A 23290-nucleotide genomic window follows, 5' to 3' on the forward strand; every position below is an offset into this window, starting at 1 on the left:
TGCCTCACTGTGCGTGCAGATGTACTCACACCAGCCTGCTGCCATTCCTGAGCAAGCTCTGCACTGGTGGTGCCCTGATCCCTCAGCTGAATCAACTGTAGTAGATGGTCCTGGCGCTTGCTGGACTTTATTGGGCACCTTCTTCACAAATGCAGTGGAAATATTTTTTATGTGATTAAGTTGATTTTCATGGCAAACAGGGACTTTGCAACTAATTGCAATTCATCTGATTACTCTTCAAAACATTCTGGAGTTAATGCAAATTGCCATCATATAAACTGAGGCAGCAGACTTTGTGGAAATGAATATTTGTGTAATTCTTAAAACTTTTGGCCACAGCTCTTAACAGACTAGGTAAATCAAGTTCATATTTGTATCCATTCATGTGGTCCTTGGTCCCTCTAGTGGACAGTCTGAAGACTGTTCAGGAGTCTATACTTGGATAATGGATGGATATAAAACATTATGTGTACTGTTTATCTATATGTATTACCTACACTTTGTGTCCTTTTGTAGCCATATTGAAAGGGGAATGCTGAGCCCCTGAAATTCTTTGGATACCCTGTGTTTTTTTTTCTGTTATTTACAGAATCAATAAAATACCCCTTGATTGGGGACTGAAACACACTTGACTGGATGCCGTCTCTGTTTGACCAAACTCGTCAGGAATCGTCTGAAATATGAGCCACGTTTGTCAAGCCTAAAGGCCAGTTCACACCACATATATTCCAGTGCATTTTTTGTTTGCATCAAAACTGCATGGACAGTAGGTTATAAGGTCTCCAATGGCATAGTTCACAACAGTGCAGTCAGTTCCAGGGCGATGAAGAAAAAAAGTAGAAAATGGTGCATTTTTCCTGCACTGGAACGTGGTAAAATGCATGAAAAAAATGGACCAGAAGGCATCAAAAACACACCGGACCCCAGTACAGTGCAAAAAAAAAAAAAACAGGCAAAAGGAAGAAAAAAAAGCACCTGGAATGCATCCAGAAATGCATAAAAAATGCACCGGAACGCAGCAAAAACATGCATGCAGAAACGCATCCAGGGCAAATCAGGAGTGCGTTTTTGTGGTGTGAACCAACCCTTAGGCCCATGTCACAGTATGAAAAGTGCTTTTTTCAAATGTCTGTGTGACCATATAATCTTTGAATAATGGAAGGTGCTTTTGATTAGTCCTCTGGCAATTCCTCTAAACTAAAAATACATTTTTAATGTTGTCAGTATTAGGACATTAACCTGAGCTGCAGCCAAATAGCTGAACACACCAGTAAAATACAGATAGGTGGCAATGATGGAGATGGGGAGTTAAAAAAAAAAAAAAAAAAAGATACATTTCACTGATATTACGCTTTTATTATCAATTTTCATTTACAAGATGGTGATGAATTGGAATGAATCTGAATTTAGTCTAAACAGAGAAATGAGTGCCTATATTTAAAAATGTGGTACCTTTATTTAAAAAGGGAACAAAGTCTTTACCAAGGAACTATAGACCTGTTAGTTTAACTTCTATAGTCGGGAAGATACTGGAGAGTTTAATAAAAGACCAGTTCTTGCTGGAAAACAAATATTTAAAGCAACAGACAGCATGGATTCATAAAAGACAGAAGTTGTCAAACAAACCTGATTTCTTTTTATGAAGAGGTAAAAAAAAACCTTGAACAGAGGAGTGGGGTGGCTGTGGACGTGATATACTTGGATTTTGCAAAAGCGTTTGACACAGTTCCCCACACACGGCTAATGTGTAAGGTAAAGTCTACAGGCTTGGAAATATCAGTTTTCAGACAGAATTCAGAGAGTAGTGGTTAATGATTCTTACTCTGAATGGTCTAAGGTTATCAGTGGTGTACCCCAAGGTTCAGTGTTGGGACCCTTACTTGTTAGGACCTTTTACTTTTTAATAGCTTTATAAATGATATAGGGCCTGGGATTAAAAATACCATTTCAGTCTTTGCAGATGACACCAAACTATGCAGTGGAATAACGTCCTTACAGGATGTCTCCAATTTACAAGCTGACCTCAATGCACTGTCTAATTGGGCGACCATGTGGCAGATGAGATTTAATGTAAATGTAAAGTTATGCACTTGGGTTCTAAGAATATGCATGTATCGTACAACTGGGGGGATTCGTAGTGGAGAAGGATCTGGGGGTTTTCGTAGATCAAAAGCCCAATAATATGCCATGCCAAGCTGCGGTTTCCAAAGTGAGCAAAGTCCTTTCTTGTATTAAGAGAGGTATGGACTCCAGAGAGAGAGAGATATCATTTTGCCCCTGTTCAAATCATTAGTAAGACCTCATCTGAAATATGATGTTCAGTTTTGGGCACCAGTTCTCAAAAAGGATATCAGGGAACTGGAGAAAGTGCAGAGAAGGGCAACCAAACTGATAAGAGGCATGGAGAAATGTAAAGTTATGCACTTGGGGGGCTAAGAATATGCATGCATCATACATACTAGGGGGAGTACAACGGGGGGAATCGTAGTGGAGAAGGATCTGGGGGTTTTGGTAGATCTTAAACTCAATAATAGCATGCAATGCTAAGCTGTGGTTTCCAAAGCGAGCAAAGTCCTTTCTTGTATTTAGATGGGTATGGACTCTAGAGAGAGAGAGAGAGATATCATTTTGCCACTGTAAAATCATTAGTAAGACCTCATCTGGAATATGCAGTTCAGTTTTGGGCACCAGTTCTCAAAAAGGATATCAGGGATCTGGAGAAAGTGCAGAGAAGGGCAACCAAACTGATAAGAGGCATGGAGGATCTCAGCTATGAGGAAAGATTAGAGGAACTGAATTTATTCTCTCTTGAGAGGAGGAGATTAAGGGGGGATTTGATAAACATGAGAAAATATATAAGGGGTCCATATAGTGAACTTGGTGTTGAGTTCTTCCCTTTACGGTCAACACAGAGGACAAGGGGGCGCTCTTTACACCTAGAGGAAAAGAGATTTCATCTCCAAATACGGAAAAGGTTTTTTCACAGTAAGAGCTGTGAAAATGTGGAACTCCCTGCAGAGGTGGTTCTGGCCAGCTCAGTAGATTGCTTTAACAAAGGCCTGGATTCTTTCCTAAATGCACACAATATAACTGGGTACTAACATTTTATAGATAAAGTTGATCCAGGGAAAATCCGATTGCCTTTTAGGGGTCAGGAAGGAATTTTTTCCCCTGCTGTAGCAAATTGGATCATGCTTTGCTGGGGTTTTTCGCCTTCATCTGGATCAACTGTGGGTATAGGATTGGGTATTTGCGATTGTTAGATATTATTTTTTATTTATTTATTTATTTTTATGGTTGAACTAGATGGACTTGGGTCTTTTTTTCAACCTGACTAACTATGTAACTATATGAGTAATGATATTGTGATGGTAAAACTTAACCTCCTTTTTCATTATAGGCATATGTAGTCCTTGTCACCACTTTAGGAGGACAGTGGCTGGAGCGCAATTTTGCCACTTTTCTTTCACATGTACTTGACCTAGTCTCGCATCCACGAGCCACCCAAACACATGTAGAGGCAGTCTATTCTCGAAGATGCGTGTCGTTTATTCTGCGTGCCACAGTTGGCAGTTTGCTTGGTGAAAAGGCACAAAATGCAGCAGCTAAAGAGATCTGCCAGGCAATCGGCAAACAAATGAAATCTGTTGGTAAGATGTCTGTTTTATTCTTATTTAAATTTGCCTTGTAGTTAAGTGTTCTACTCCCTGTAATATCAATGCAATTTTTCACATATTAATTTAAGAAAAAAATGCTTTTGCTTTTTTTTTTTTTTATGTATTTTTTTTTCTTCAATTGTTTTTTCATTTTACAGAAGCTGTTGTTAATGATGCAAATAACGAGAATAAAGTTGGTGCTGCTGATGTGTCTGCTAGTCAGCATGTAATGGTGTGTGCTCTGCAAGAGCTGGGCAGTCTGGTGCAAAGCCTAAACTCCACTGCATCTCCTCTCATACAGGAGGCCTCAATAGGTAACCACATAGTCTCCAAGTATACCCATGTATATTTTATATTATGCAGCGATATTTACATCCTAAGTTGTGTGGTGTGTTTGTTTTTTTTGTTTGACCTGTAGGTTTACAGGATACGGTGACTTCTGTTCTCCTTCACCCCAGTATGGCAGCCAGGCTTGCTGCTGCATGGTGTTTGCGCTGTGTTGCAGTAGCTCTACCTTTTCAGTTGACCCCACTTCTTGACCGATGTGCAGAGAGGCTCAACAACCTAAAGAATTCCCCAGAAGCTGTCAGTGGCTACAGCTTTGCGATGGCAGCTCTTCTTGGAGGTGTGCACCAGTGTCCCTTGGGTATCCCTCACTCCAAAGGAAAGGTGAGAATCAAAGGATATGTGTACAAATATCTGTGGTAGTGTGCCTTAGTGTAAGTTCTGTGACCTTAATAATTAATATTCTTAATACTACGTTTTAGTCACCACTTGGGATGGAACTTATGACATGCACAAACAATGGCAAGGAGAATTGCCCTTTGCATTCCTCTTCCCATTGGTTTGTCTTTGGAAAATGTTCACAGCTGAGGCAAGCTGTGGCTATGAATTGGGCATCTCCTTTAAAGCTGTTGTCAGATCGGTCATGGAAGGCAGGGGTGGGGCAGATCGGTACTCCTAACTAAGGTTGGAAAGCTCGTAGAAACATGGGACAAATTACTATATGTACTTTGTTCCATTGGGTGAGCTGTAAAAAAAAAAAAAATCTAATGATATACATTCATTAAATATAACTATATAGCATCTTTATTGAAATCTTGACTTTTCTTTTTACAGATGGTTGTCAGTATAGCTGAGGACTTACTACGCACAGCGTCACAAAACAGCAGACTGTCCCTGCAGCGAACTCAGGCTGGTTGGCTACTGCTTGGAGCTCTAATGACATTAGGTATCAGATCATTCACAATAAATGGGTCTTTTGGCAAACCGATGTATGCCTATTTATATGGATCTTCCTTGCTTGCATGTTTAAAGCGTTTGTTAACCCAAAAAAAAAATATTGATCCTGTTTTTTTAAAGCATTTTATACAGCACAGTGCTTGTGCTGTGTAATTTGGCCCCCTGTAACACCTGGTTGATCCTGCCAGTTTCTGCTCTCCCCTATGTAAACTGACCACGGTTGTATCATGGCTGCTGAGCCCTGACACAGTGGTCAGTTTACGTGCCTTCGTCACCCACATTCTGCTATCTGCAGCTCTCCTCTCTGCTCCTGTGTCCTCCTCCCCCCTCCCCTCTGCCGGGCTGTGAGCCGCCCCTGCCCTTCCTTTCTATCACCGTTCCGAGCAGCTCGCACATTACTGCTCCCAATCGCTGCCAGCCCCTCTGCTAGGATTATATGTTATATGCCATTTTCTAAAAATTTTCTTCTTATAAATACAGATTTTCCTATCCCCAATCAGCGAGCATGTGTGCTGTCTTTCTTCATTGTATGTATTTCAGAGGGAGGGGCTGAGCTCTCCCTCTGTCATCTGCCAGGTGGTCACCTGACCGCCCGGTGCTGTCTTCCCCTGATGTTTGTATTGCAGAGGGAGGTCATGTGACCGCCCGGCAGACATCAGAGGTAGAGCTCAGCCCCTCCCCCTGGATTACATACAGCGGAGAAAGACAGCCCTGGGCGGTCACGTGACCGATGATCGGGGATAAGAAAAACGGTATTTATAAGAACAGTCTTGGAAAATGGCATATAGTATGTACATCATATAATCCTAGCAGAGGAGCTGGCAGTGGCTGTGTGCACTGCCTTAAAGAGGAGGTCCACCTTAAAAAAAATTATTAAAAGCCAGCAGCTACAAATACTGCAGCTGCTGACTTTTAATAAATGGACACTTGCCTGTCCAGGGTGCCCGCGATTTCGGCCGCAGATGGCAATCGCTCGTGTCTCGGCTGCCCCCACCGCCATCCTTGGTCAGGGAATCGTGAAGTGAAGCGTTGCGGCTCCACTGCCCGGTTCCCTACTGCGCATGCGCGAGTTGCGCTGCGCGTCTTCACTGGTCCCCGCTGTGTTGTGGGAACTGTGTGTTTCCCAGAACACAACGGGGGGGGGGGGGGGGGGGGGGATCTGCGGCTAGCTATTCCCGGAAGTGGGTGCAAATACCTGTATTATACAGGTATCTGCACCCCCCCTCCCCCCTGAAAAGTGCCAATTGTAACACCGGAGGGGGGGAGGAATCCGATGAGTGGAGGTTCCACTTTAGGGTAGAGCTCCACTTTAACAACCACTTTAAGTGGTATTGCTGCTAACAACTGACTCATTTTACAAGGTTATGCCAAATGAATCTGCTTCTTGCTTCCTAAAATTTGCAATAACCATGTTTTATGATGTTTTATGAAATGATTAACGCACGTATGACTTTGCCAGCCAATTCTCTTATGTGATGCACTGCTAACAAACAGGTCCCTCGGTTGTGCGCTATCATCTTCCTAAGATGCTTCTGCTGTGGCGAAATGTATTTCCACGTTCCCTGAAGGAGCTGGAGGCTGAAAAAGCCAAAGGAGATGCTTTTACTTGGCAGGTGACTCTGGAAGGACGCGCTGGAGCACTTTGTGGTAAGAGTCTATTATAAAACGGTTATAACACATTTTCTCATTTTAGCTTTTATTTAAACTACTTTAGCTTCTGTTTGTTTAGTAACTCTGTATCAAGAATTATATTTTTATAATTTTACTTTTTTTTATGTGCATTGTTAACAGGGAGTTTGTCATTTGTTTGATTAACCAGCATTGTATGATAAATATATGAAAATAATTCTTTGAGGCTGTTTTTGTAGGAGTAGGTTTATTCTTGTGCAGCATTTACTAAATGTGATTTAGTCAGCACTGTTGAAATATTTTTTTTAATCCAAAGTTTGTTCATTTTGTCTGCCTGACATTATTTTAATTACCCCTCTCTAGCTATGCGAAGCTTTGTGGCTCATTGTCCTGAACTGCTGACAGAGGATGTGATTAGGAAACTGATGACACCCATTGAATGTGCTATGACTATGATGTCTCAGTAAGTAGTATTTCATTCTGCATTATGTTTTATATGTTTCATAATGTAAGCTTCAGCTATCTGAGTCTTAAAGAGCAACCTAACTCAAAACAGAATATGATTATTTTCTGTTTTGGGTGGAGTGGAGCAGAATTTGATCACTGCTGGGCTTAGGCCAGTAATGCCTATGCCCCTGACACAGAGAGAAAGACAAGTTCCCTTCCCATTTTCTGGAAACCAGAGATTGAAAGCTCAACTCCAGCCAAGACCTTTATTTGTTTTTGGATGGAGCAGGTAAGGTTTGTATTGTCGTGTCTCTGTTGAGCAGACTTCTACTCGCTTCCTGTACTGTCTCCAATTGAGATAGAAAGAAAAATGAGTTTTTATGAAAGTGATGAAAGCTTAGAACTTTTGTTTTCACTGCCTTACTGTACCAGGGACAATCGCTACCCCAATTTCTTGTCTTGGTGTTAGTGACAGAGAATCTCCCCAATGTGGTCATAGACAGACCTTTGAACTCTATCCAAACATGGAAAAAAAAGGGGGTCTGGAGTCATACTGGATCCATGGCTCATTCAACCACAAATAGAGGAATGCTTATTTGTGTACTTTTCTTATGGTACATCACGGGACACAGAGCCTTAGTAGTTACTATGTGGGATATAGGCCACCTTCAGGTGATGGACACTGGCACACCCTAAGACAAGAAGTCCGCTCCCTATATAACCCCTCCCACTACTGGGAGTACTTTCGTTTTTTTCCTCTTTACGAGGAAGAGCGTCAAAAGAAAAATGAAAAAAAAAAACAAAAAAAAACGATCGGCACACCGCTCTACTTGGCGGCTTCCAGGGCTCTCTCCTCGCCACTTTTTTCCCCCGTTCAGGGTGATCCCATAGGATCAGAGGCCCGCGGAGGGGGGCGGGCTTAGCGCGGCGTTGGCGTCCTCCAATGTCCAGTGTGGGAATGTGTGTTTTAAAGCACCATTTTTACTGCTGCAAGCTGACGGAGGGACGCAAGAGGGGCATGAAAGAGGTTTGGTGACACTCATTCCTTTTGACACGTTTACTATTGCATCAGGCTGAGCATTAATAGCAGCGGCAGGGCTGGACTATTGCTCAAGCAGTGGATGAGTTCCTTCTGGTAGTACCTCTGCTTTGTGCACCGGGCTATGGTCGGAAGGGGGGGGGGGTAAAAACTCCTCAAAAAAGGGGTCTAGAAAGACTTCTACAGCCACTAGGAAGCCTAAAACCATCTAAAAAAAGATGGCATCCTCCCCTGAGAGCAATATGGCTGGTCAGAGTGAGCCATCAGGGACGTCAGGTGTTGCAGTTGCTTTTAGCACTGCAGCCCCTGTATATATTACTGAAGAGGTTTATTCCTCAACCATTTTAGGCTTGGAACAAAAAATTGGTGGGACTGAGCGTAATAGGTCCCCGTCCATTACCCAGGATCCTCAAACTGAGGAACGGGTCGAGAGATGACGCTTTTCTCTCAGGGGACCAGGAAGAGGCTGATGACTTTTCTTCTGAAGAAGAGTCTAATACGGAAGGATCGGGTTCACAAGAAAGGTTGTTGGTACAATCTGTCACTGAATTGGCCCGCTCCACGTTTTTGCTGCCAGTAGCGGAGTCAGTCGATGAGCCCACTTCTTGTTTGGGTTCACTAAAGCCTCTCCAGCCTATTCATGCTTTTCCTATCCATTCATTACTGAAAAAGGTTATGTATTCTGAGTGGGAGCACCCAGATAAACAGTTTTTTCCTCCAAAAAAGTTTTCAACACTTTATCCTATGGAGGAAGAGTTTAATTAGAAATGGGGGATTCCAGCAATTGACGCTGCTATATCCTCTGTGAACAAAAACTTGACTTGTCCTGTAGACAATACTCAAATGCTAAACGATCCAACAGATAAGAAGTTGGAATTCCTATTTAAAAACAATATTTCTTTGGCAGGTTCAGTGGTTCAGCCTGAGCTGGCAGCGATCTGGGTATGTCATTCCTTAAAAGACCAGTTTAAAGAGGTGCTCAAGATTATTCCTGATCAGCAGGCCCAAGATTTGGCTGAGATATCAGAGGCGTTATGTTTTACAGTAGACACTATGAAAGATTCTATTCTCCAAGCCTCACAGCTTATGCTCGGGCTGGTACATGTGCGTAGAGTTCTATGGTTGAAAAATTGGTCAGCCGAAGCACCATGTAAAAAGCTTCTTGCTAGTTTTCCATTTCATGGTGAACGGTTGTTTGGAGATGATCTGGATAAATATGTCCAAAGAATTACTAATGGAAAAAGTTCCCCTTTACCAGTTAAGAAGAAGTTTAAGCGTTTTTCTTTTAAACAAGCTTCTTCTTCGGTGCCAGGGGCATCTGCCTCCAGGCAGTCTCGATGGCTTCCTCCGTCAAATTCAAGAGGTAAACCTTAGGGTCAACCCCAGGGTCAAAAGAGGCCCTAGGGGAGGAAACCCACTAAACAAAATACTAAAACCTCCCTATGAAGGGGCGCCCCCGCTCACTCGAGTGGGGGGAAGACTTCTGCAGTTCTCAAGGGTCTGGCAGGAACAGTGTCGAGACAAATGGGTGGCTTCCTCAATATCTCTAGAGTACAGACTAGAGTTCCCATCTCCTCGTTTTCTCAGATCAAACGTTCCCAGAGTCCCAGAAAAAAAGAAGGCCTGGACGATCAGATTATGGAATTGTCCTGTCAGGATCCAATCCGACAATGCCACAATAGTGGCCCATATCAATCACCAAGGGGGCACGAGATGTCGTGCGGCTCAGAGAGAGGTAAATCATATCCTATCCTGGACAGAAGACAGCATTCCTTGCCTTTCGGCAGTCTTCATTCCGGGAATAGAGAATTGGCAGGTGGACTACTTGATTCACCAACAGTTGTTCCCGGAAGAATGATCTCTTCACCCCGACATCTTTATGTCAACGATGGGGAATTCAGGACGTGGATCTGTTTGCGTCCAGGTTCAACAAAAAGATTGACAACTTTGTGTCAAGGACAAAGGATCCACTGGCATGCGGAACAGATGCCTTGGTTTTTCCGTGGGATCAGTTTTCACTGATCTATGCGTTCCCTCCTGTTCTACTGCTTCAAGCAGGAAGCGAAGGAGGTGATTCTTGTGGCCCAGGAGATCTTGGTATGCAGAGATTGTAAAGATGGCAGTAGGGGACCCTTGGATCCTACCACCGCGGCCAGACCTTCTCTCGCAAGGTCCGGTATTCCATCCTACCTTACAAATGCTAATATTAACGGTTTGGCTATTGAGACCCACATTCTTCTTCTCCTTCAGTAGTGTCTACTTTGGTTAATGCTAGGAAGCTGGCCTCCAGAGTCATATATTATGGAGTCTGAAAAGCATATGTCTCTTGGTGTGAATCCAGGGGTTGGCACCCCAGGAAATATGTCCTAGGTAGGATCCTTGAATTTCTACAGATGGGATTAGAAATGAAGCTGGCCTTGAGTATTATCAAAGGCCAGGTGTCGGCCTTATCAGTGTTTTTTCAACGACCACTTGCTTTACACTCTCTGGTTCGTAGTTTTATTGAGGGGGTAACGCGGATTAATCCTCCGGTTAGATCACCCATGAACCCTTGGGACTTGAATTTAGTCCTGTCGGCATTACAGAAACAGCCTTTTGAGCCGATACGAGATATTCCCTTGGTCCTTTTGACAAGGAAATTAGGTTTTTTTTGGTTGCCATATCTTCTGCAAGAAGAGTATTTTTTTTTTTTTTTTAATAAGTTTTTATTGAAAAACTGGATGTTCACAAAAAGGAAAGAATACATCTAGACATCATATTATGTGCAAGTATTTTCAGTATTACCATCGCGTCATCTCAGAAGAAGGTCATCAAGGTAAATTGAGTACTTTATCATAAGCACTATAGTATCTGAAATAGCAGCGACCCTAGTCAGAGATATTAAATCCTGTCAAATTTTTTGGTATTCAAAAATATTATAGAAAGAAAAAAAAAAAAAAAAAAGAAGGGAGAAAGAGAGAATAGGGAGAGATAGAGAAAGAGAAAGCAAAGCAGGGTATAGGAATAAGGGGGGATGGGGAGGGGTTGCCGTCTGTCTCAGGAGGGTTCACATTACATTAAATCTCCATATATCTTGTACATTCAACTAGGTTCCATAATTTCCGCATATGCGGTTGTATATTTAAAGGCGAACCAGCAGGACCACATTTTTTTCTTCATTTCAGAATTTTTTTTATTGGAGTATGTTAGATCCTCCATATAGTACATATGATCTACTTCCCTCAGCCATTGGTGTAAGGAAGGTATTTTAGTAGTTTTCCAGAACTTAGGGATAAGAGCCTTAGCGGCATTTAGTAAATGCGGAGTAATAGACTTTCTATATGATCCCGCTGGCTCGCCTGTACAGTGTAAAAGGACATACCAAGGATCATTAGGGACTTCAGAACCCTGAATCTCCTTTATCCAATAAAAGATGGTAAGCCAGTAAGGCCTTATCAGGGGGCAATACCACCAAATGTGAGCGTGCGATGCAATATCTCCACAGCCACGCCAGCATAATGGTGATTCTTGAGGGAAAATTTGTGCAGAGTTGCTGGTGTGTAATGCCATCTGGTCAACAATTTGTAATTATCCTCTGCGATTTTAGAGGCGATCGAGGTTGAGTGGGTTAAAGAGAGAATGGACGACTTCTCCTGATCTGTCAGATTCTTGTTTAAGTCTCTCTCCCAATTATGAAGAAATGTAGAGTAGTTAGCAGAGGTGAGTGAACCCAATGCTTGATAAAAATAGGAAAGCGGTCTTTCTACCGGCATGTCTCCTGCAAATGCTGATTCAACCGGTGTTAAGTTGGTTGTATTGCGTAGGGGTTTTGGAAGGGATTGGATAAAGTCCTTTAATTGTAAATATCTCCATTGATCCATTAGCGATGGGGATGGCGTCGAGGTGAGTAATGATAGTGGAACAATATTTGAGGCGTCTACGACTTGGTGTAATTGAATATTAGTCCCAAGGTTCCAAGAGTGGAGTCCGGGATCCATATTACCTGGTGAGAAGAAGTTGTGACCAGTCAGAGGCATAAGGGGGGAATTGTATTGCCACTTCTGAGTTCTGTGTAGCAAGTCCCAGCATGCAAGAGTGGATCGAGTGAGTGGGGATGTAGTAGAGGGCAGTGATCGAAATTTCACCGGAATCCAGATCAGCTTGTAAAGGTCACTACCCCCTAGTGTCATCTCAAGTGATACCCAGAGTTTTGATGCCTTGTTATATTTCCAGTCTGAAATTCTTGATAAGATTGTTGCCATATAATATCGCCTAATGTCCGGTAAAGCTAAACCTCCCAATTTCTTAGGTCTAAGCAATACTGATCTAGAGATTCTTGGGTTACGTCTATTCCAGACATATTTGCTTATAATTTTCGTTACACATTTAAAGAAACTAGGTGGGATTTGGAAAGGTATCATCTGGAACAAAAATAACAAACTGGGCAGTACGTTCATTTTGATCACACTGATCTTCCCTAGCCAAGAGTGTGCGGGCTGTGACCATTTTTGTATGTCCGATTTAAGTGTATTAAGGAGGGGCATGAAATTAGCATGGAATAGGGATGATAGGTTAGGAGTCAGAAATATGCCGAGATATTTCATTGCTGTTCTCCGCCAGGTGAATGGGAAGGATTTCTGAAGATTGCTGGCTGTCTCTTGGGGGACTGAAATATTTAATATTTCGGATTTGGACATATTGATCTGAAAATTTGAGACTTGATTATATGCGGAGAAGGCTTGCAGCAGATTGGGTAGAGTAATTATAGGTTGTTCGACATAAAATAAAATATCATCCGCATATGCGGCGTATTTGTGTTCAAACTTGCCTATCGTGATGCCATGAATGTTTGGGTTATGCCGAATTGTAGATAAGAAAGGTTCGAGTGAGAGGGCAAATAAAATAGGTGAAAGAGGGCAGCCTTGACGCGTACCGTTGTGAAGTGTGAATGATTCACTTAAAGTACCGTTTATTCTCAATTGTGCCGTAGGATAGTTATATAGGGCAGATATCTGACTTAGGAGAGAGGGGCTGATACCTAGATGGGATAGGGTCGCTAGCAAGAACTCCCAGTCCACCCTGTCAAACGCTTTTTCAGCATCTGTTGACAACAACAGGGTGGGCTGGGAGGTGTCGCGAACATGTGCAATCAAGGAGAGAGTATGTAGGGAGTTGTCTCGGGCTTCCCTGCCGGGGATAAAGCCTGTTTGTTCCATAGAGACCCATTTCGGTACTAGAGGGAGGAGTCTATTTTTGCTATTAATTTTGCGTAAAGTTTAGCGTCCAAATTCAAAAGAGAAATGGGGCGATAGCTACCACAAACGCTCGGGTCTTTTCCTGTCTTCGGGATAACGGTAATGTGAGCATGTAAGGTTTCTGGTCTAAAGGAATCTCCTGAGGTAATCGAGTTAGCGTATTTAACCAGGTTCGGGAGCAAAATATCCGCGAATGAGCGGTAATATGTGGTTGTTAAGCCGTCTGGGCCTGGGGCCTTACCGTTGGCCATGGCCTTAAGAGCTTTACGAAACTCTTCAATGGTAAATTCCCCGTCTAGGGTAGTTAAAATGTCTTCCGGCAATTTAGGAAGATCGGCTTGTTTTAGGTAATCTTGTATAAGACGGCTACGGGACTCCTGATCTCCTGTATGGTGATGTACATTGTATAACTGCTGGTAAAACTTTCTAAATTCTGCTGCTATGGCAGGGGTGTGATGAGCTATCTCAGCGGTTTTAGTTTTAATTTTAGGTATAAAACTCGCGGCCTTTTTTTTTTTGGAGGGAACGGGCCAGCAACCTGCCAGGTTTATTGCCCCATTCGTACATACGGTGAGCAATTATGCGAAATTGTTGTTTTTGTGCAACATGGAAAAGGTTTTTTAAGTCTTCCCTTTTGCTAGTTAATTCTACCAGTACAGATTTTGAGAGGCTTAATTTGTGTTGGCGCTCAAGGGCATTTATATCCTGGATTAGTTCAAGTTGCTGACTCGTTCGTTATTTTTTTTTTCCTAGCACCCAACTCGATAAATTTCCCGCGGACAAAGGCCATATGGGCCTCCCATATTGTGCCTAGAGATATATCTGGACTAGCATTCTCCTGAAAATAAAGTTTCAGATCTTTTGCAATCATTGTTATGTCTATTTCTTCTGTCAATAAATTATCATTTAATTTCCAATTTATTCTTTTATGTGGAATAGATGGGACCTGTATTTTAAGCACAATCGGGGCATGGTCAGAGAGAGTAGATGTATCAATATGTGAGTCTATTATCAAGGGAAGGTGTTAGTGACTGACAAAAAAATAATCGATACGCGAATAGGAATGATGTAAGTTTGAGAAATGTGTGTAATCTCTCCTCTGAGGGTGTAAGATTCTCCAAACATCCATCAGCTGAGCTTCGTGTAGACGTTTACGTATAAATGTTAAGCGCGCATGTGAGATGCAGGATTTGCCCAGAGATGTGTCCATTAACAGTTCGAGGGGAACATTAAAATCTCCCGAGAGGAGGACACAACCCTGCGCAAACTCTTCTGCAAGAAGAGTATGAGAGTTGGCTGTTCTTTCTTGTAAAGAGCCATATTTTATTATTCATAAGGATAAGGTTGTATTGCATCCTCATCCTATTTTTCTACCGAAGGTAGTATCAGGTTTTCATTTAAACCAGGATATTGTTCTGCCTTCGTTTTTTCCAGAACCTCGTTCTGCGGAAGAAGGGTCACTACATTCTCTTGATGTGGTGAGAGCAGTCAAAGTGTATTTGAAGGTGACCGCTCAGATTCGTAAAACAGATTTGTTTGTGTTGCCAGAAGGTCCTAAGAGAGGACAGGCAGCTTCAAAATCTTCTATTCTGAAATGGATTCCTCAAGTGATTGTTCAAGCTTATGGTTTAAAGAGGAAAAATCCACCTTTTCATATTAAAGCATACTCCACCAGGGCTGTTAGTGCTTCCAGGGCAGTGCATCACCAGGCCTCCATGGCTCAAATCTGCTAGGCCGCAACTTGGTCTTCAGTCCATACATTTACCAGGTTCTATCAAATAGATGTAAAAGGTCATGAGGATATCGCCTTTGGGCGCAGTGTACTGCAGGCTGCAGTAGAAGTCCTCTAGTCTCTTGGTGCCCTACTTTTGTTGTGTCTCCATCCCTTCAGTTGGCATTGCTATGGGACATCCCACATAGTAACTACTATGGCTCTGTGTCCCGTGATGCACGATAAGAAAATGGGATTTTTAAAATGGCTTAACTGTAAAATCCTTTTCTTTTCTTTTTACATCACGGGACACAGAGGTCCCTCCCTTGTTTTTGGTATACACGTGTATTGCTTTGCTACAAAACTGAGGTACTCCCAGTAGTGGGAGGGGTTATATAGGGAGGGGACTTCTTGTCCTAGGGTGTGTCAGTGTCAGTATCATCAGCTAGTATATAACCCACATAGTAACTACTATGGCTCTGTGTCCCGTGATGTACTTCAAAGAAAAGGATTTTACAGGTAAGCTGTTTTAAAAAATCTATTTTTGGACACTGATTTATTTGGTGTTTGTTTTTACCTTTCCACTTTTTTTATTTTGCTTCCAGCATCCTTTCTGTAATTAAGGCTCATGGTGCACACTTAAAGGCAAGTGCTGCGATGGTCCGTCTCAGGCTTTATGATATACTGGCTTTGTTGCCTCCAAAGACCTATGAAGGTAAATGTATACCAACACTTTAAAGGTAATCCATTTTTTTTTCTCTGAAATACAACAGACCTTTTGGCTTTAAACCTGGTATTTATAAGGCTGATTGATCAGCAAAACCTTGTGCCCGTGAGCACTGGGATGCATGTTTATTTCCATTCCTACGGCTTTGGTAAGAGGGAGGCCTAACCTGTCATGGATGCCCTGATCTATTGCTTTTACAAGGCTACAATAATTAAGCACCATTCTTCCCACTGACACCAGCAGTGGGGCATAATTCTTTTTACTGATGACAATAGAGGGGCACTATTACTTCCATTGTCACCAGTGATGGGCCATACTTCCTTCCACTAGTGTAAATGTTGGATCACTATTTCACCCACTGACATAAAAAATGGAGCACTATTCCTCCCAAGAATACCAACAATGGGGCACTTTTCCTGCCACTGACACCAGTGATGGGGCACTATTCCTGCCACTAACAAATTATGGGCCACCATTCCTGCCACTGACACCATTGATGGGCCACCATTCCTGCCACTGACACCAATGGTGGGCCACCATTCCTGCCACTGACACCAATGGTGGGCCACCATTCCTGCCACTGACACCAATGGTGGGCCACCATTCCTGCCACTGACACCAATGGTGGGCCACCATTCCTGCCACTGACACCAATGGTGGGCCACCATTCCTGCCACTGACACCAATGGTGGGCCACCATTCCTGCCACTGACACCAATGGTGGGCCACCATTCCTGCCACTGACACCAGTGGTGGGCCACCATTCCTTCCAGTGACTCCAAAGATAAAGCATTATTTATTCGACTGAAACCAACGAGACACTATACCTCCTACTAATACCAATGATGGGGCACTATTCCGCCTCCGTCCGACCACAGGCAAAATGTAATTTTGTTACTCCCACTTACCACCAAGATGGAGACATTTTCTACTCCCACTGGCCCTCCTAAAGTCTGAAGGACCGTAAACTGGCCCTTTGTTTAAAAAGTTTGGAGACCCCTGTTGTAGAGGAATGTGATTTGCAGCCCTAGACTTGCAAAGAGTTCAGTGAAGTCAGGACTCATTCTGAGAGTGAAAAAGCTTGGTAAAGGTCAGGTCTGGACTTCACTCAGCCATTGTATTTTAGTGCAAATTAATATAAACTTGTTTTGTTTTCCTCTGAATGATTCATGTTCATCTTTTTATAAAGGTAACTTCAGTGTGCTTCTCCGTGAGTTGGTTGCTGAATTCACCTTAACTGACAACTCTTCCAACACGACTACTTCACTACTTCGTTCTCTGTGTCACTATGATGACAGTGTTTTATTAGGCTCTTGGCTGCAAGAGACAGACCACAAATCCATTGAGGATCAGGCAAGGCTGTTAATATTAGTAGTACTTTTCTACAGTTCTGTGATATATCTTTAGTGGCAAATACAATATCTGAGACAATTGTTTAACTTGAGCTTTAAATGCTGTTTAGCTGCAACCCAACAGTGCCTCTGGAAGTGGAGCTCTGGAGCATGACCCATCATCCATCTACTTGCGCATACCTGCTGGTGAAGCTGTGCCTGGTCCTCTTCCTCTGGGGGTTTCGGTCATTGATGCCTCTGTGGCTCTCTTTGGAGTGGTGTTTCCTCATGTGTCATTTAAACACCGGTCAGTGCTACTTTTCACTGTTTGAATGATAAATTACATGATAAGCAAGAGCTGTTTTAAGTTTAAAATATATGTCAGTGCAAACAGTACATTCAGTACATCTGTGAAACACAAAACATTTTGCCTGGATTGTCTGTTTTAAAATTCTTCAGGAACAGAAAAATGCTTGTTGATCCTGCCAGAAATTCAGCGAGCTCCTACCTTTCTGTAGTGAACTGACTATACTGCCTCTGCTGCACTGAAATCTCAAGCACTGTTGTGACCCTTGCTTGAGTTCTTCCCTGCTGGACTAGAGAAAACCTCCCTCTAAACTGTAAGAAAAGGGGGTGTTCTGTAGTCCAGCAAGGGCTGGCAGCACTACTTGGAGTTTTAGCACTATAGCCAGAAACTGCTTTTATTACTCCCAGTGATATCATGTGAAGGATAGACTACGATCTGTAGGCCAGCAGGCTAGACTTCTAAACAGAAAGTTAGGAGCTCACTGAAAGCAGTAGGCACTGGGCAGCTCAATCAGTATTTTTCTATACCTGCATTATTTTTTATGAAGGGATAATACATGGGTAATGTACAGTATCTCACAAGTAAGTACACCCCTCACATTTCTTTAAATATTTTATTCTATCTTTTCATGTGACAACACTCAAGAAATGACACCTTGCTACAATGTAAAGTAGTGAGTGTAGTACAGCTTAGAAATAACAGTGTAAATTTGCTGTCCCCTCAAAACAACTCAGCACACAGCCATTGATGTCTAAACCGCAGGCAACAAAAGTGAGTACACCCCTAAGTGAAAATGTCCAAATTGGGCCCAATTAGCCATTTTCCCTCCCCAGTATTATGTGACTTGTTAGTGTTACAAGGTCGCAGGTGTGAATGGGGAGCAGGTGTGTTAAATTTATGGTTTATCGCTCTTACTCTCTCATACTGATCACTGGGTTCAACATGGCCCCTCATGGCAAAGAACTCTCTGAGGATCTGAAAAAAAGAATCGTTGCTCTACATAAAGAGGGCCTAGGCTATAAGAAGATTGCCAAGACCCTGAAACTGAGCTGCAGCACGGTGGATAAGACCATACAGCAGTTTAACAGGACAGGTTCCACTCAGAACAGGCCTTACCATGGTCGACCAAAGAAGTTGAGTGCATGTGCTCAGCGTTATGTTCAGAGGTTGTCTTTGGGAAATAGACGTATGAGTGCGGGGGTCAGCCTGTCAGTGCTCAGACCATACGCTGCACACTGCATCAAATTGTTCTGCATGGCTGTTGTCCCAGAAGGAAGCCTCTTCTAAAGATGATGCACAAGAAAGCTTGCAAACCGTTTGCTGAAGACTAGCAGACTAAGGACATGGATTACTGGAACCATGTCCTGTGGTCTGATGAGACCAGGATAAACTTATTTGGTTCAGATTGTGTCAAGCATGTGTGGTGGCAACCAGGTGAGGAGTACAAAGACAAGTGTGTCTTTCCTACAGTCAAGCATGGTGGTGGGAGTGTCATTATCTGGGGCTGCATGAGTGCTGCCGGCACTGGGAAGCTACAGTTCATTGAGGGAACCATGAATGCCAACATGTACTGTGACATACTGAAGCAGAGCATGATCCGCTCCCTTTGGAGACTGGGCCACAGGGCAGTATTCCAACATAACGACCCCAAACACACCTCCAAGACGACCACTGCCTTCCTAAAGAAGCTGAGGATTAAGGTGATAGACTGGCCAGGCATGTCTCCAGACCTAAACCCTATTGAGCATCTGTGGGGCATCCTCAAACAGAAGGTGGAGGAGCGCATGGTAAGCTCTGGTGAACTCCATGCCCAAGAGGGTTAAGGTGTTGGAAAATAATGGTGGCCACACAAAATATTAAAACTTTGGGCCCAATTTGGACATTTTCACTTAGGGGTGTAGACATTAATGGCTGTGTGTTGAGTTATTTTGAGGGGTTAGCAAATTTACACTGTTATACAAGCTGTACACGCACTACTTTACACTGTAGCAAAGTGTTATTTCTTCAGTGTTGTCACATGAAAAGATATAATAAAATATTTACAAAAAATGTAAGGGGTCTACTCACTTTTGTGAGATACTGTAAATATCCAGCTCAGAGCACTACTTGGAATTTTAGCACTATAGCCAGAAACTGCTTTAATTACTCCTAGTGATATGTGGAGCATAGATTGCGTTTTGTAGGCCATCAGGCTAGACTTCTAAACAGGAAGTTAAGAGAAGGCAGTGGGCACTGGGCAGCTCAATCAGTATTTTTCTATACCTGCATCATTTTTGAAGGGATAAAACATGGATAATGTATATATCCAGCTGAGCGCTATTTGGAGTTTTAGCACTGTAGCCAGAAACTGCTTTTATTACTCTCTGTGACATCATTAGAGGCTTGTAAACTTCTTGTAGTGGCAAGAAAAGAAATCACAGCAGAGTGGGAAAGAGGAGAGTGTGGGGGGGTAGACTGAGTTAGGAGCACACTGAAGGTGGGGGGCACAGGGTACATCAGCCGGTATGTTATTCCGTACTCGCAGCATCTTTAGATGGATAATGTGGGGAAATGTATTTATCTAGCTTTAAATAAAATAAATGTTTTGACAGCTATATATGGAATGGAGGGTCTATTTAAACTCAATTATGCCACCTAAATGCCTTGCACAACATTTAAATTTTATTGCATGACTGGTGACTCTTATTTTAGCAACCACCTGATGTGTGTATTAAACCTGTGACTGAGATTTATTTCTTATTCGTATGTGGATATTGGGTTTTGCATTTAATTTGATGTTTTGCAGCTGCAGCATTTTATAAGCCCTATAAATGCTGCTGACATAAGTATTAAACAGGTCCTTGTGAGTATGAAGATAAAGTGTGACTTTTCTGAAGCACGAGTCTCATTATAACTGGATATTTGGCTGTTTTCTCCTCCTAGATTACAAATGTTGGATCATTTTGCTGAGTGTGTAAAACAGGCTAAAGGAGTTCGCCAACAGTCTGTGCAGCTCAATATTTTCACAGCTGTGCTTAGTGCACTCAAGGTACATATACTACAATATGAAAATGCAGAGTACTTGCCATATTTTTAGCAATTGCCAGTCCTGTGGGAATAGCAGTTTTACTGTATTTTACATCCTTTGCCAATGCATTCATGTCAAGTGTACACTTGCCATAACACTTCGGAAAATTATGAAGCCTTCAGTGAAAAATATTTTTATTCAATAGTATTATGAATTGAACAGGCAAAAGTCATAGATGTGTTATTTTGTAGTATGTGCAAATGTCAGGATTTTAAGATTCTAGTTTCCTAATAAGGCTTTGATCACACCACATAAAGCATACACTGCTTATGGATTAAAAAAAAAAAAAAAATGAATTGAGAGATATGTAAGGCTTCTCCTCAGCATGTCAAAGCCAGGAAACTCTGAACCAGGAACAAAAAAGTTAGATCCCATAAATAAAAACTCCTCTTGCTACATCTGCCAGTCACAATGATCGAATGGTGTTGGCACTGAAACTGTTCATCCTAGTTATCTTCAAGTGGTTATAAAGGCAGAAGGTTTTTTATCTTAATGCATTCTATAATGCATTCTTAATTCTTAATGCATTAAGATAAAAAGCCTTATGTGTGCAGCAGCCCCCCCTAATTCTTACCTGAGCCCCCTCTCGATCCAGGGATGTTTGCGAATGCCTCATCATCTGGGACTCTCCCTCCTAAATGGCTGAGACACAGCAGCGATGCCATTGGCTCCAACTGCTGTCAATCAAGCTCAGCCAATGAGGAGAGGGAGGGGGGTCAAACTGTGGCTCCGTGTCTGAATGAATACATGGAGCTGCGGCTCGGCTCGGGTGCCCCTATAGCAAGCTGCTTGCGGTGGGGGCACTCAACAGAAGGGAGGGACTAGGAGATCCATCCATGAACCGGAGAAAAGGAGGATCCGGGCTGTCCTATGCAAAACCACTGCACAGAGCAGGTAAGTATGATATGTTTGTTATTTCGATAGTAAAAAACAAAAGAAAACTAGACTTTACAATTACTTTAAAGCAGGGGTAGGCAACCTTTGAGAGATGAAGATCTACTGGAACAACACTAATAAAGTCTCAGATCACCCCCCCCCCCCCCCCCCCCAAGAAAAAGACAGTAAGCCCAACTTTTTTTTTTATATAATATTTTTACTCAGAACTAAAATAAGTATTACAAGAGAGCGCAGGCTTTAGGAGTGTGTTATGCAGAGAATGCAGGGTTCACCAGTGTATTACGCTCAGAATTCAGTGATCCTGAGTGTGTTGCGCTCAGAATGCAGCGTTAAGGATGGTATTGTGCTTAGAATGCAGGATTGAATGGGTTGTAAAGTCTCTGTTTTTTGTTTTTTTGTTTTTTTTATATATATATAACATGTCATACTTACCTCCTCTGTGCAAGGGTATTGCACAAAGCGGTCCTGATCCTCCTCTTCTGGGGTACCTCTTTGGTGCTCCTGGGGGCACTCGTGCAGGTGCGCTCCCGTGTCCTGCTGCTGCATCCATTGACATAGACAGCAGGACCCAGCTACCGCGTCATTGTATTTGATTGACAGCAGCGGGAGCCAATGGCTCCTGCTGCTATCAATCTATCCAATGAGGACCCGAGACACTGGCTGCAGCTGGTGTACTCGTCACTGTCGCTGGAAAGACCGGGTTTAGGCAAGTAAAAGGGAGGCTCTGGGGGGCAGCTGCAGCACAGGAGGTTTTTCACCTTAATGCTTAGAATGCATTAAGGTGAAAAACCCTTAGGGTTTACAGTCCCTTTAAGGAGGGCGTTGTGCTCAGAATGCAGCGTTAAGGAGTGCAATATGCTCAGAATGCATGGTTCAGGAGTGCCTTGGGCTCAGAATGCTGGCTTAAGGAGTGCGCTGCACACAGAATGCAGGGATCAGGAGTGTGTCTTGTGCTCAGAATGCAGGAATCAGGCGTGTGTTTTATGCTCAGAATGCAGGGATCAGGAGTGTGTTTTATGCTCAGAATGCAGGGATCAGGATTGCCTTGCCCGCAGAATGCAGGGATCAGGAGTGCGTTGCCCTCGGAATGCAGGGATCAGGAGTGCGTTGCCCTCGGAATGCAGGGATCAGGAGTGCGTTGCCCTCGGAATGCAGGGATCAGGGGTGCGTTGCCCTCGGAATGCAGGGATCAGGGGTGCGTTGCCCTCGGAATGCAGGGATCAGGGGTGCGTTGCCCTCGGAATGCAGGGATCAGGGGTGCGTTGCCCTCGGAATGCAGGGATCAGGGGTGCGTTGCCCTCGGAATGCAGGGATCAGGGGTGCGTTGCCCTCGGAATGCAGGGATCAGGGGTGCGTTGCCCTCGGAATGCAGGGATCAGGGGTGCGTTGCCCTCGGAATGCAGGGATCAGGGGTGCGTTGCCCTCGGAATGCAGGGATCAGGGGTGCGTTGCCCTCGGAATGCAGGGATCAGGAGTGCGTTGCCCTCGGAATGCACGGATCAGGAGTGCGTTTTATGCTCAGAATCCATGGATCAGGAATGTGTTGCGCTCAGGGTTCGGGGGGGTTGATGTGAAGGGTGGTAGAGGACACTGCTATGGGGGTGACCCTGCCCATTACAGTGTCCTCTGCCTCTATACATCACCTGCGCCCCCCCCTTCCCCTATAGCAGTAACCTCTGGCCCCCCTTCCCTCCCATAGCAGTGTCTTCCCCTTTTCCACAGCAGAGACCGGGAAGCAGCACAGTTCTGGACAGAGTGCGGCAGCTGGCAGAGTCAATTTGCATTTTAGCAAGCTGGTGATTGGTTGCTTAGGACCACCCTAGGTCCTGGCAACCAATCACCAGCGGTTTAACTTAAAAAGTTAATTTGTCCTGCAGGCAGTCGACAGGTGGACCGTGATCAATGGGTTACCGACCCCCGCTTTAAAGGGTAACTCCATTTTCGTCGGGGGGAAAAAAAAAAAAAATATATATATATATATATATATATATATATATATAATC

The 23290-nt window shown here is 43.3% G+C and overlaps 1 protein-coding gene across 2 annotated transcripts in view; it reads left to right on the top strand.

Annotated features, from left to right (window-relative positions):
• Positions 1 to 23290, top strand: part of HEATR5B (HEAT repeat containing 5B) — a 180405-nt gene that overhangs the window by 43103 nt on the left and 114012 nt on the right. For both annotated transcript variants that reach the window (XM_073627699.1, XM_073627701.1), the window contains exons 8-17: positions 3401 to 3650; positions 3815 to 3970; positions 4075 to 4325; positions 4776 to 4887; positions 6393 to 6545; positions 6891 to 6990; positions 15564 to 15673; positions 16875 to 17038; positions 17148 to 17323; positions 20246 to 20351. In XM_073627699.1, the coding sequence (XP_073483800.1) occupies positions 3401 to 3650; positions 3815 to 3970; positions 4075 to 4325; positions 4776 to 4887; positions 6393 to 6545; positions 6891 to 6990; positions 15564 to 15673; positions 16875 to 17038; positions 17148 to 17323; positions 20246 to 20351 (1578 nt within the window). The remainder of the gene's footprint in view (positions 1 to 3400; positions 3651 to 3814; positions 3971 to 4074; positions 4326 to 4775; positions 4888 to 6392; positions 6546 to 6890; positions 6991 to 15563; positions 15674 to 16874; positions 17039 to 17147; positions 17324 to 20245; positions 20352 to 23290) is intronic.

Source organism: Aquarana catesbeiana, linkage group LG04 (genome assembly GCF_042186555.1).
Source record: "Aquarana catesbeiana isolate 2022-GZ linkage group LG04, ASM4218655v1, whole genome shotgun sequence".
Classification (NCBI taxonomy): Eukaryota; Metazoa; Chordata; class Amphibia; order Anura; family Ranidae; genus Aquarana; species Aquarana catesbeiana.